The sequence below is a fragment of the Oncorhynchus tshawytscha genome, linkage group LG07 (genome assembly GCF_018296145.1).
Source record: "Oncorhynchus tshawytscha isolate Ot180627B linkage group LG07, Otsh_v2.0, whole genome shotgun sequence".
NCBI lineage: Eukaryota > Metazoa > Chordata > Actinopteri > Salmoniformes > Salmonidae > Oncorhynchus > Oncorhynchus tshawytscha.
Genome location: NC_056435.1, coordinates 53,821,905 through 53,834,843, shown reverse-complemented (window position 1 = coordinate 53,834,843; position 12,939 = coordinate 53,821,905). Strand labels below are relative to the sequence as shown.

Genomic DNA, 12,939 nt, shown 5'->3' with positions numbered 1-12,939 from the left:
ATTATGGGGTATTATGTGGAGATTTCTGAGGATTTTTATTTATTTAATCCATTTTAGAATAAGGCTGTAACGTAACCAAATGTGGAAAAAGTCAAGGGGTCTGAATACTTTCCAAAGGCACTGTATTTGAATATACTGCCATACCACTATACAACACATACAGCCAACCAATCTCTGCATGCACGCATCCACCCACCCAGCCACCCACCCATCTACCTTCCAGGTCTGCATGCATTGCACGCACGTAGGCTCAACTCGACCATGTGAAGTGGACAGGCATCAATCCGCTAATATCTGACCTCAAGCGCCAATCCAAAACCTCCTGACCTACCAGTCATCTCTACAGGACAAACAAACCTGGGTCCAATCAAATTAGAGCTAGGGCAATTAGACCAGTGAAATCATCCAAAAACCAACCAAAACAAGTCTAATCCTGGCCTTCCAGGCCCTCATTCCAGACCCTCCAGGCCCTCAATCGTGACCCTCCAGGCCCTCATTCCTGAGCCTCCAGGCCTTCATTCCTGACTCTCCAGGCACTCATTCCTGGCCCTCATTCCTGACCAGGCCCTCAATCCTGACCCTGCCTACTCACTCCACATTACTCAGTTTACATTTTTTTCTGAACGTTCGAGGGAGGTGACTATCTCCTATCTTCCTTGGTTCATCACTCCTCTCTTGTGTGCTTTTTTCTTATAACTTGATCTCTGATATGAATAATCTAGATCAATCTTATCCTACACTCTGAATGCATGAATGAAACGATCTTCTGAAAAGGTATAAGAAAATAGCACAACTGTCTGCTCCTTGCCTGCCTAACGCTTTCCTAATTTTCTCATGATTTCATTGAAACGACACTGTGGAGTTACAGTATGTAGAAGGAATGTTCTAAGACGCTGTGATGTTGCAAATAAGTATTGAAGAGTCTTAGGGCTTTAGCTCTAGTCTGGATGTACATTTGAAGTAAAGAATTGACTTATTTAAATTCAGATAGAAATTATGTATGGCATATTATGTTCAGTTTATTCAAAACTATATAAGATTCTGTCCCTCAGTGTACTGGAGCCAGAATTTTTGTGCCAGAAAACATCAAGATTTTATCGATTGTCTACTACTAATACTAATGTCTACTACTAGTATACCCTGGCAATTTATTAATCATTTAATTGTTTCCCTCAGATTTTTGTAGTCCTGCAGTGATTGGAGAAATGGGAATTATGAAATAATGTTTTTTCTGAAACAGTATTTTATGCATGTTCAGTGTGTGCTTCTATTCACCACTACAGAATTGTGTTTTCTCTCTGTGTGTGTGTGTGTGTGTGTGTGTGTGTGTGTGTGTGTGTGTGTGTTTGTGTGTGTGTGTTTTTCTGGAGAATACTGTGAATGTCTGTGTGTGTTGTGTGTGTTTTGTGTTTTGCTTGTAAGACGTATGTATGTGTTCACTAGTAAACATATCAAGTTGCATCTTGATATTCAGAGAGCTCTAGTTTGCTAGAGTGTGTGTGTGTGTGTGTGTGTGTGTTTGCCTCCGTCAATGTGTGTGTGTGTGTGTTTTGCTGGAGAACACTGTGTTTGTGTGTGTTGCAGCAATGGTACACAGCCACCATGAACCTACTGGGGACCTGGCTCACTGAGCGAATGGACCAGCAGCTCCATGTCTACCAGCTCAAGATCCTCATCAGGATTGTCAAGGTAACTCACTGGCAGGGAGGGGTTAATAACCTGCACTGTAACCCAGGTACTGTAACTTTTGATACTTTTTTATTTAACCTTTATATACCTAGGCAAGTCAGTTAAGAATTCTTATTGATGATGGCCTACAGACTTACTGGCACCCCAGGGGTTAAATCTCTTTTGAGACTAGTGTCGCATCACGTGATGGCAAGATGGGAACGTGATTGATGTTGATAAATGTAGCTTAGGGGTATGGTAGGCGTTATAGTGTGCTGGAGATGGTGATTGGAGAGACCCTCATCTCTTTATAATTACTATCACTGATTTCCATGTAGTCCACCTCTAACCCGGTGAAACACGTTCTTTCTAGAGCCTTTAGTTACTGTCAATATTATCATCCCTCTGTACCGGCTAACCAATTTACTCATAAATCATCCTTCTCCTTGTAGAAAAAGTACCGTGACTTCCGTCTGCAGGGGGTGCTAGACTCCACCCTGAACAGTAAGATGTATGACACGGTGAGGAACAGACTGACCCTGGAGGAGGCCAATGCGTCCATGAAGGAGGGAGGCATGGGGGGAATCTCCATGAAGGACAGTGACGAAGAGGACGAAGACGACGACTAGAGCCCGGCACCACCCAACACCAGAACTGGCACCTCCCTTTACCCCTGTCTGACTCCTGTCTCCACACCCCACCTCCGACCTCCTCCTCTCACAAGTTTTGACTTAGCCTGGTAACCAATGCATGTACCAACTCTGTTACTCACATATCAACTCTAGGACCTGTTTGTCAGCTTGAAATGCCCATGAAGGACCTGTAATAAACAATACAAATAGTAATTACTATACTGAGGAAAAATGTTGAAAAAATAAACCATGATCGATAGTTTAGCTGTGTCATGCTGAAGATAGCACCAATGATATCTTTGTCTCAATGATTTCTAAATTCATTTCTATGTGTTCCTAAGCAATATGGAGTACCATTTGTTTGACAATGTTGAGTGAGATTATTAGGTGTGTTCCTGTCCAATGCAAACCTATATGGCGCTTCTTTGTCGTATTCTACATTCATTATAATGGTACATTTTTGTGACGATGAGTGTATGTACCCTTTTATTTGTCTTATCTGTCTTTAAGTGGATGCCAACTGCTTCAAACTGAAAATTAAGTTCAAAGCTGTTTAGGATAAACGTCTTCTCGTCTACTCACTCTACTCTCAACCCCATAGTATGTTCTAGAACTTGCGTTTCCATATCTATGTCAATGCTCTGTGACTTCATAATCTCTCACCCTAACACAAACGAGACATTGTCCAGCAGCCATTTTGAACTAAAATGAGTGGGTATTCTAGAAATGCAATATTCTCATAGCTCCATTTTGATATCTTGTTGGAGATTATATTTTTATTTCTACGTTGTTGAAAAGACCTTGAAACAGGTTCTACTCTATTTTAAATTGAGTTGCACTTTTACAGAGAAAAAAGCGCTAAAGGGAAAAAGGTTTTTTATTTACCAAATTTAAAGTTTGTCCGTCTTTTTTGTTTGATTCCGTAGTTGATTAGGATGAGCTGTGTGGCATTTCCTTGGTTCTCACTGTTGTTTTGTATATACAACGCTGTACATTGCATTCTGAGCCATTGCTGCATGCCTGTGGGTCCCCACCCTCTGAACGCTTTCTGTTTTCTGTGTGAAATTAGCTGGTGGATCATTCTTGCTTTTGCCTTATGAAAGCCAACAGTTGTAATATGCAAGAGCTGTGGCCTCTAAATAAAAATTACTGTACAAATACACAGTTGTTTTCCCTTTTGTGTTATTTATATAATGTTTGTCAATTACCTATTTGACCGAGGGAAGGGGAGAGATCTTTTTAAATCTGCACACAGGGACAGAACAATGTTGTCACAGATCCCTCTGGAACTTTCCTTGCGCACAGCTGGTCCCTATTCCCACTGATTGTATTTGTATATATGTGCCCTTTGTTCACCATGGTGCTGTCGATTATTGTTACAATGTCCGTTGGTGCGTGTGAGTCCCTGTGCTGTGTTTTGTTTTTGTGCCGTTGATTACGGGTCTCATCCCGTGTGTTAATCATTGTGTGCGTGTGTATTTATTCAAGGTACTCCTCTGTCTTTTGTTTGGGTTTCAACCCTGTGTTTTTGTTACGTGCTTGTTTGGTCTTCATGCCCTTATCCGGCACGCCGTAATTTGGGGTATATTAAAAAAGCCTATTACGCATTCCTGCGCCTGTCTCCCGAGTCATTGTTACCAACGTGACAAATGTCCATAATAGTGAGGTTAGGTATAACTGTAAAACAACTACTGGCAACCAGAGGGTGATCATGTTACCATAGAAAATAGAACTGACCTCATCACTAAGCTAAGGTCCCTCGAGACTGAACAGCTCCCTCTGCAACTGGATCCTGGACTTCCTGACAGGCCACCCCCAAGGTGCTGAGGGTAGGTAACAACATATCCGCCACGCTGACCCTCAACACGGGGCACCTCAGGGATGAATGCTTAGTCCCCTCCTGTACTCCCTGTTCACCCACGACTGTGTGGCCACGCACGTATCCAACACCATCATTAAGTTTGCCGATGACACAACAGTGGTGGGTCTGATCACCAATGACTTTGAGACAGCCTATAGGGAGGTTAGAGATCTGGCAGTTTGGTGCCAGGACACAACCTCTCCCTCAACGTGGGCAAGACAGAGGAGCTTATTGTGGACTACAGGAAACGGAGGGCTGAACATGGCCCCATTCACATTGATGGGGCTGTAGCGGAGTGAGTCGGTGTCACATTAAATCAAATCAAACGTATTTATAAAGCCCTTCTTACATCAGCTGATATCTCAAAGTGCTGTACAGAAACCCAGCCTAAAACCCCAAACAGCAAGCAATGCAGGTGTAGAAGCACGATGGCTAGGTAAAACTCGCTAGAAAGGCCAGAACCTAGGAAGAAACCTAGAACTGAGGATAGTCCACATCACTAAGAACCGATTATGGTACAAACTCACCAACACAGTTGGGAAGAGGGCGTGACAACTGCTTTACATCCACCCGCCAGGCGCTACAAAGGGTCGAGTGTACGGCGCAGTACATCACTGGGGCCAAACTCCCTGCCATTCAGGACCTCTAAACCAGGTGGTGTCAGAGGAAGGCCCTTAAAATTGTCAAAGACTCCAGCCACCAAGTTATAGACGGTTCTTTCTGGTATGGTATGGCAAACGGTTCTGGTGCTCTAAGTCTAGGACCAAAATGCTCCTGAACAGCTTCTATCCCCAAGCTATGACTGTTAAATGAAACTTGTTGAGGATAGGGGGCAATATTTTCACTTTGGATGAATTGCGTGCCCATAGTGAACTGCATCCTACTCTGTCCTAGATTGCTAATATATGCATATTATTATTACTATTGGATAGAAAACACTCTGAAGTTTCTAAAACTGTTTGAATTATGTCTGTGAGTATAACAGAACTCATAGGGCAGGCAATCTTCCAAACAAGAAGTGAAATTCTGAATGTGGGTCAAATTGGACGTCATCGCCCCTTCCTTTCCAAACAAGATATGGATCTGGTAGCACTTCCTACGCCTTCCACTAGATGTCCTCATTCTGTAGAACGTGGAATGGAGCTTCTGGTGTGAACTTTGACCGAATGGGAGGGGAAATAGTCATGGTCTTGGCAGAATGCAATTTCCCTGTGGCGCATTTCTCTGTGGGTGCCACCGTTGTTCCATTTGGCTGCAGATGAAAACGTATGATCCGGTTGGAGCGTTATTGGATATATATGAAAATAACATCCTGAAGATTGATTCTCTACTTAGTTTGACCAGTTTATTCGACCTGGAATATATATTTTTGAAGTTTTCGTGCGAGTTGTCCTGGACCAGCGTCAGCTTTTGGGCACGTGAGCTGAAAGTGCTAGCAAATGCAGCTAATTGGACACTAGTATTGGACATTATGGAACAAAGCAACGATTTATTGTGGAACTAGGACTCCTTGCACTGCATTCCGATGAAAGATCATCAAAGGTAAGGGAATATTTATGATTTCGTATTTCTGTTGACTCCAACAATGGCGGAGAAATACTTTTATGTCTGAGCGCTGTCTCAGATTATTGCATGGTAGGCTTTTTTCGTAACGTTTAAAAAAATCTGACAGAGGTTGCATTAAGAAACAGTGTATCTTTAATTATATGAACATCTATCTTTACTCAAAGTTTATGATGAGTATTTCTGTTATCTGGCGTAGCTTTCTATAATTCCTCTGGATATTTTGGAGGCATTTCTGAAAATGGCGTCAATGTAAACCCGAGATTTGTGGATATAAATATGTATATTATCGAACAAAACATAAATGTATTGTGTAACATGTCATATGAGTGTCATCTGATGAAGATTTTCAAAAGGTCAGTGATTCATTTTATCTCTAATCCTGCTTTTGTGACTCTATCTTTGGCTGGAAAAAATGGCTGTGTTTTTCCTTTGATTTGGTGGTGGTTTAACATAAATATATGTTGTGTTTTCGCTGTAAAACATTTTAAAAATCGGACATGATGGGTAGATTAACAAGATGTTTCTCTTTCATTTGCTGTATTGGACTTGTTAATGTGTGAAAGTTACATATTTCGAAAGAATCTTTTTGAATTTCCTGCGCCACCTTTTCAGCTGAATGGGGGGGTGGAGTTCCCCTCGGGGATCGCCTTGCCATAACAGGTTTTAACCAAATAGCTACCCGGACGATCTGAATTTACCCTTTTTGCACTAACTCTTTTTGACTCTATGCACACACGGTCAGTAGCGGTGCGTGGGTAAAATCACCGGGGAATAATATATAGGCCTAAGGCCGAGACAATAAGAAGACACAGTGGCAGAATAAATTCAACCACACATTTGTTTCATTACAAAACTGGAGAGCAACATCTGTCCGGTGAAGTCCACAAAACATATTGCATGTAGCAAACAGTTACATGACCTACAGCATGGTCAAGCAAGGTTATGTTTCCCACATTTTTGGACCACTAAACAACTATTTATTTAGAACCACTGCGAGTTATCGTAAGTTGAAAAGAAAATAGGAGCTGCCTCCACTATTCCGGCAAAATTTCAACTTCAATGTTATCTAATCACCCGTGCTTAGTCTGAAAACTAAAATATACAAAAAAATGATTTACTCCTATCTACGTAAGATAAACATGATGTGGCTGTGCATGGGACTGATTTCTCTCTCTCTCTGTGTGTGTGTGTGTGTGTGTGTGTGTGTGTGTGTGTGTGTGTGTGTGTGTGTGTGTGTGTGTGTGTGTACACAAACATGTTTACTCACACCAATGCCATCCTCCTCTTTTTATTTATTTTATTTTTATTTCACCTTTATTTAACCAGGTAGGCTAGTTGAGAACAAGTTCTCATTTACAACTGCGACCTGGCCAAGATAAAGCATAGCAGTGTGAGCAGACAACACAGAGTTACACATGGAATAAACAAATTAACAAGTCAATAACACAGTAGAAAACAAAAGGGGGAGTCTATATACAATGTACAATGTGTGCAAAAGGCATGAGGAGGTAGACGAATAGTTACAATTTTGCAGATTAACACTGGAGTGATATATGATCAGATGGTCATGTACAGGTAGAGATATTGGTGTGCAAAAGAGCAGAAAAGTAAATAAATAAAAACAGTATGGGGATGAGGTAGGTGAAAATGGGTGGGCTATTTACCAATAGACTATGTACAGCTGCAGCGATCGGTTAGCTGCTCAGATAGCTGATGTTTGAAGTTGGTGAGGGAGATAAAAGTCTCCAACTTCAGCGATTTTTGCAATTCGTTCCAGTCACAGGCAGCAGAGTACTGGAACGAAAGGCGGCCAAATGAGGTGTTGGCTTTAGGGATGATCAGTGAGATACACCTGCTGGAGCGCGTGCTACGGATGGGTGTTGCCATCGTGACCAGTGAGCTGAGATAAGGCGGAGCTTTACCTAGCATGGACTTGTAGATGACCTGGAGCCAGTGGGTCTGGCGACGAATATGTAGCGAGGGCCAGCCGACTAGAGCATACAAGTCGCAGTGGTGGGTGGTATAAGGTGCTTTAGTGACAAAACGGATGGCACTGTGATATACTGCATCCAGTTTGCTGAGTAGAGTGTTGGAAGCCATTTTGTAGATGACATCGCCGAAGTCGAGGATTGGTAGGATAGTCAGTTTTACTAGGGTAAGCTTGGCGGCGTGAGTGAAGGAGGCTTTGTTGCGGAATAGAAAGCCGACTCTTGATTTGATTTTTGATTGGAGGTGTTTGATATGAGTCTGGAAGGAGAGTTTGCAGTCTAGCCAGACACCTAGGTACTTATAGATGTCCACATATTCAAGGTCGGAACCATCCAGGGTGGTGATGCTAGTCGGGCATGCGGGTGCAGGCAGCGATCGGTTGAAAAGCATGCATTTGGTTTTACTAGCGTTTAAGAGGAGTTGGAGGCCACGGAAGGAGTGTTGTATGGCATTGAAGCTTGTTTGGAGGTTAGATAGCACAGTGTCCAATGACGGGCCGAAAGTATATAGAATGGTGTCGTCTGCGTAGAGGTGGATCAGGGAATCGCCCGCAGCAAGAGCAACATCATTGATATACACAGAGAAAAGAGTCGGCCCGAGAATTGAACCCTGTGGTACCCCCATAGAGACTGCCAGAGGACCGGACAGCATGCCCTCCGATTTGACACACTGAACTCTGTCTGCAAAGTAATTGGTGAACCAGGCAAGGCAGTCATCCGAAAAACCGAGGCTACTGAGTCTGCCGATGAGAATATGGTGATTGACAGAGTCGAAAGCCTTGGCAAGGTCGATGAAGACGGCTGCACAGTACTGTCTTTTATCGATGGCGGTTATGATATCGTTTAGTACCTTGAGTGTGGCTGAGGTGCACCCGTGACCGGCTCGGAAGCCAGATTGCACAGCGGAGAAGGTACGGTGGGATTCGAGATGGTCAGTGACCTGTTTGTTGACTTGGCTTTCGAAGACCTTAGATAGGCAGGGCAGGATGGATATAGGTCTGTAACAGTTTGGGTCCAGGGTGTCTCCCCCTTTGAAGAGGGGGATGACTGCGGCAGCTTTCAATCCTTGGGGATCTCAGACGATATGAAAGAGAGGTTGAACAGGCTGGTAATAGGGGTTGCGACAATGGCGGCGGATAGTTTCAGAAATAGGGGGTCCAGATTGTCAAGCCCAGCTGATTTGTACGGGTCCAGGTTTTGCAGCTCTTTCAGAACATCTGCTATCTGGATTTGGGTAAAGGAGAACTTGGAGAGGCTTGGGCGAGGAGCTGCCGGGGAGGAGCTGTTGGCCGAGGTTGGAGTAGCCAGGCGGAAGGCATGGCCAGCCGTTGAGAAATGCTTATTGAAGTTTTCGATAATCATGGATTTATCGGTGGTGACCGTGTTACCTAGCCTCAGTGCAGTGGGCAGCTGGGAGGAGGTGCTCTTGTTCTCCATGGACTTCACAGTGTCCCAGAACTTTTTGGAGTTGGAGCTACAGGATGCAAACTTCTGCCTGAAGAAGCTGGCCTTAGCTTTCCTGACTGACTGCGTGTATTGGTTCCGGACTTCCCTGAACAGTTGCATATCACAGGGACTATTCGATGCTATTGCAGTCCGCCACAGGATGTTTTTGTGCTGGTCGAGGGCAGTCAGGTCTGGGGTGAACCAAGGACTGTATCTGTTCTTAGTTCTGCATTTTTTGAACGGAGCATGCTTATCTAAAATGGTGAGGAAGTTACTTTTAAAGAATGACCAGGCATCCTCAACTGACGGGATGAGGTCGATGTCCTTCCAGGATACACGGGCCAGGTCGATTAGAAAGGCCTGCTCACAGAAGTGTTTTAGGGAGCGTTTGACCGTGATGAGGGGTGGTCGTTTGACTGCGGCTCCGTAGCGGATACAGGCAATGAGGCAGTGATCGCTGAGATCCTGGTTGAAGACAGCAGAGGTGTATTTGGAGGGCCAGTTGGTCAGGATGACGTCTATGAGGGTGCCCTTGTTTACAGAGTTAGGGTTGTACCTGGTGGGTTCCTTGATGATTTGTGTGAGATTGAGGGCATCTAGCTTAGATTGTAGGACTGGCGGGGTGTTAAGCATATCCCAGTTTAGGTCACCTAACAGAACAAACTCTGAGGCTAGATGGGGGCGATCAATTCACAAATGGTGTCCAGGGCACAGCTGGGAGCTGAGGGGGTCGGTAGCAGGCGGCAACAGTGAGAGACTTATTTCTGGAGAGAGTAATTTTCAAAATTAGTAGTTCGAACTGTTTGGGTATGGACCTGGAAAGTATGACATTACTTTGCAGGCTATCTCTGCAGTAGACTGCAACTCCTCCACCTTTGGCAGATCTATCTTGACGGAAGATGTTATAGTTGGGTATGGAAATCTCTGAATTTTTGGTGGCCTTCCTGAGCCAGGATTCAGACACAGCAAGGACATCAGGGTTAGCAGAGTGTGCTAGAGCAGTGAGTAAAACAAACTTAGGGAGGAGGCTTCTGATGTTGACATGCATGAAACCAAGGCTTTTACGATCACAGAAGTCAACAAATGAGGGAGCCTGGGGACATGCAGGGCCTGGGTTTACCTCCACATCACCCGCGGAACAGAGAAGGAGTAGTATGAGGGTGCGGCTAAAGGCTATCAAAACTGGTCGCCTAGAGCGTTGGGGACAGAGAATAAGAGGAGCAGGTTTCTGGGCATGGTAGAATATATTCAGGGCATAATGCGCAGACAGGGGTATGGTGGGGTGCGGGTACAGCGGAGGTAAGCCCAGGCACTGGGTGATGATGAGAGAGGTTGTATCTCTGGACATGCTGGTTGTAATGGGTGAGGTCACCGCATGTGTGGGAGGTGGGACAAAGGAGGTATCAGGGGTATGAAGAGTAGAACTAGGGGCTCCATTGTGAACTAAAACAATGATAACTAACCTGAGCAACAGTATACAAGGCATATTGACATTTGAGAGAGACATACAGCGAGGCATACAGTAATCACAGGTGTTGAATTGGGAAAGCTAGCTAAAACAGTAGGTGAGACAACAGCTAATCAGCTAGCATAACAACAGCAGGTAAAATGGCGTTGACTAGGCAACGGGGGCCGACAGATAAAACATAAACAAGCAGAATGGAGTACCGTGATTAATGGACAGTCCAAAGTGCATCAGCTATGTAGCCAAGAGATCAGTGTCCAGGGGGCAGCGGTGGATGGGGCAGGGAAGCTGGACTGGCGAGTGTTATCCAGGTTGAAAAAAAGTTAACAATGACTAAATAGCTTGTAGCTAGTTAGCTGGTTAGCTTCTGGAGGTTCTTGAGTGTGTTCTAAAAATAAAAAATAATAGCGATTCCGTGTCACATTGGGTGAGGCAGGTTTCCGGAAAGGTATAAACAGATTAAAAATCAAAAAGAGATAGAAAGTGAGTATGGGTCCGGTGCGTGTTTGGGACGCGGCGATTCAGACGGTTAGCAGGCCTGTGCTAACAAGCTAACAGTTCGTAGGCCGGGGCTAGACAAGCTAGCAGTTAGCAGGCCGAGTTTAGCAAGCAGGGAGATAGCGAGGGCTAGAGAGTTGGCCTTTGGGGGGACGTCGCGATGGGGTGAGTCTGTTTATTCCTCTTCATGCGGTGACATCGATAGACCGGTCGTGGACCCGGGTATTGTAGCCCAGGAGTATGCTACGGTGGTAGCACAGGTGCGCTGGCCGGGCTAGCTTCACGCTAGCTTCACGCTAAGTGGGTGGAAGCGCTAGCCAGGAGTAATCATCTGGGGTTGCGGTTTAGCTAGATAGCTAGTTGTGAAGATCCAGCTGAAAAATGTTCCGGTTGCGGTGGGAATCCGGGGATGAATCCGGGGATGAAAAATAAATAGGTCCGTTATGCTCTGGTTAGAGTCGCGTTGTTCGAGCTGGTGAGAGCTTTCCGAGCTAAAGGTTAGCTTAGCTGATGACCGGTTAGCTGAAGACCGCTAGCATAGCTGGTGGTTAGCTGGCTAGCTTCAGTTGAGGGGTTCCGGTTCAAGTAAATATAAATACTTTAGGAAAAATAGCTACATTGGGTGAGGCGGGTTGCAGGAGAGTATTTGGAAGCTTAGGTTTAGCAAAATGTTTTTGAAGAGATATGCGAAGAAAAATATGTAAAAAACGAAAAATATACGGTATATACAAGGGACACGAGACAGGACAACTTACTGCTACGCACAATGTATGACTTTTATGGTTGGATCAGAATCACCGTTATAATCATTGGCTAGTAGGGACAATTAAGTAAGACCACAGGTCCAAATCCCTATCTCCATCCCATGTCTAATAGCTCGACACCGGAGGACAACAACACAACGAGATTCAACAATAAAAACAAAATTCTGTCAATAATTCCATTTGGCTAGCTTGTGATGTGATTGGCTTGAAGTCAAATCCAAACTGGCTTCCCTTGATACTTTTTTTGGTGTGCCACGACCATTCACAGCTGAGCTCACTCAGTTTAGCTCAACACTGATTGGCTATTATTTTTTTTAAATGTATCAAGGGAGTCCAAATGCTCATTGCTTCCCTTGCATTCAATGCTATAGGCGGCAACAATGTCATACTCTTTCTGACCTGACAGCATCAGATAGATATCCTACACATACTGAGTCAGACAGAGTTTTGTTTGGTCGGATGCTTTCTACGGTGAGATACATTCAGTATCCTCTTGCCCATTGAAGGAAATTTATGAAACACAAGAGAAGAAATTAATAATTTTTTATGTTTTTTACTTGGAACATTTTTGGTGGATGACTGGCTTCCCTTGGCATCCATGAATACACACCACTGTACACACTGGACTCTATCCACATATTCACACATACACACACTGACACATAACACGTACACACAGGCACACATTCGCACAAACACACACACACACTTCCACACTCATCACATACGCTGCTATTACTTGCCACGTTCAAAACAACTGGGAACTCTGAAAAATACGAGGTCAAATCATGACGTCAGTGATCTTCAGGTCGGAAAGTCAGAGCTCTAGAAAGAGGCCAGAGTTCCCAAGTTGTAATTTCGAGTTAGATGACCTTTCAAATAGATTTTTCCCAGTAGGAGCACATTTTTTTTCCGGAGTTTCCAGTGATTTTGAAGGCACTGAAGTCGTAAGTCTGAGATTTCCGAGTTCCAAGTTGTTTTGAACAACTGCCTATTATCTTTCCTGTTGCATAGTCACTTTACCACTACCTGTCACGCCCTGATCTGTTTC

The 12,939-nt window shown here is 44.2% G+C and overlaps 1 protein-coding gene across 9 annotated transcripts in view; it reads left to right on the top strand.

The window, feature by feature from the left end:
* LOC112254833 (calcium-dependent secretion activator 1) overlaps nucleotides 1–3,464 on the top strand; it is a 164,426-nt gene extending 160,962 nt beyond the window's left edge. For all 9 annotated transcript variants that reach the window (XM_024427734.2, XM_042324622.1, XM_024427729.2 and 6 more), the window contains 2 exons: nucleotides 1,585–1,689; nucleotides 2,121–3,464. In XM_024427734.2, coding sequence (XP_024283502.1) covers nucleotides 1,585–1,689; nucleotides 2,121–2,297 — 282 coding nt within the window. In that variant the 3' untranslated portion in view covers nucleotides 2,298–3,464. The remainder of the gene's footprint in view (nucleotides 1–1,584; nucleotides 1,690–2,120) is intronic.
* The last annotated feature ends 9,475 nt before the right edge of the window (nucleotides 3,465–12,939 follow it).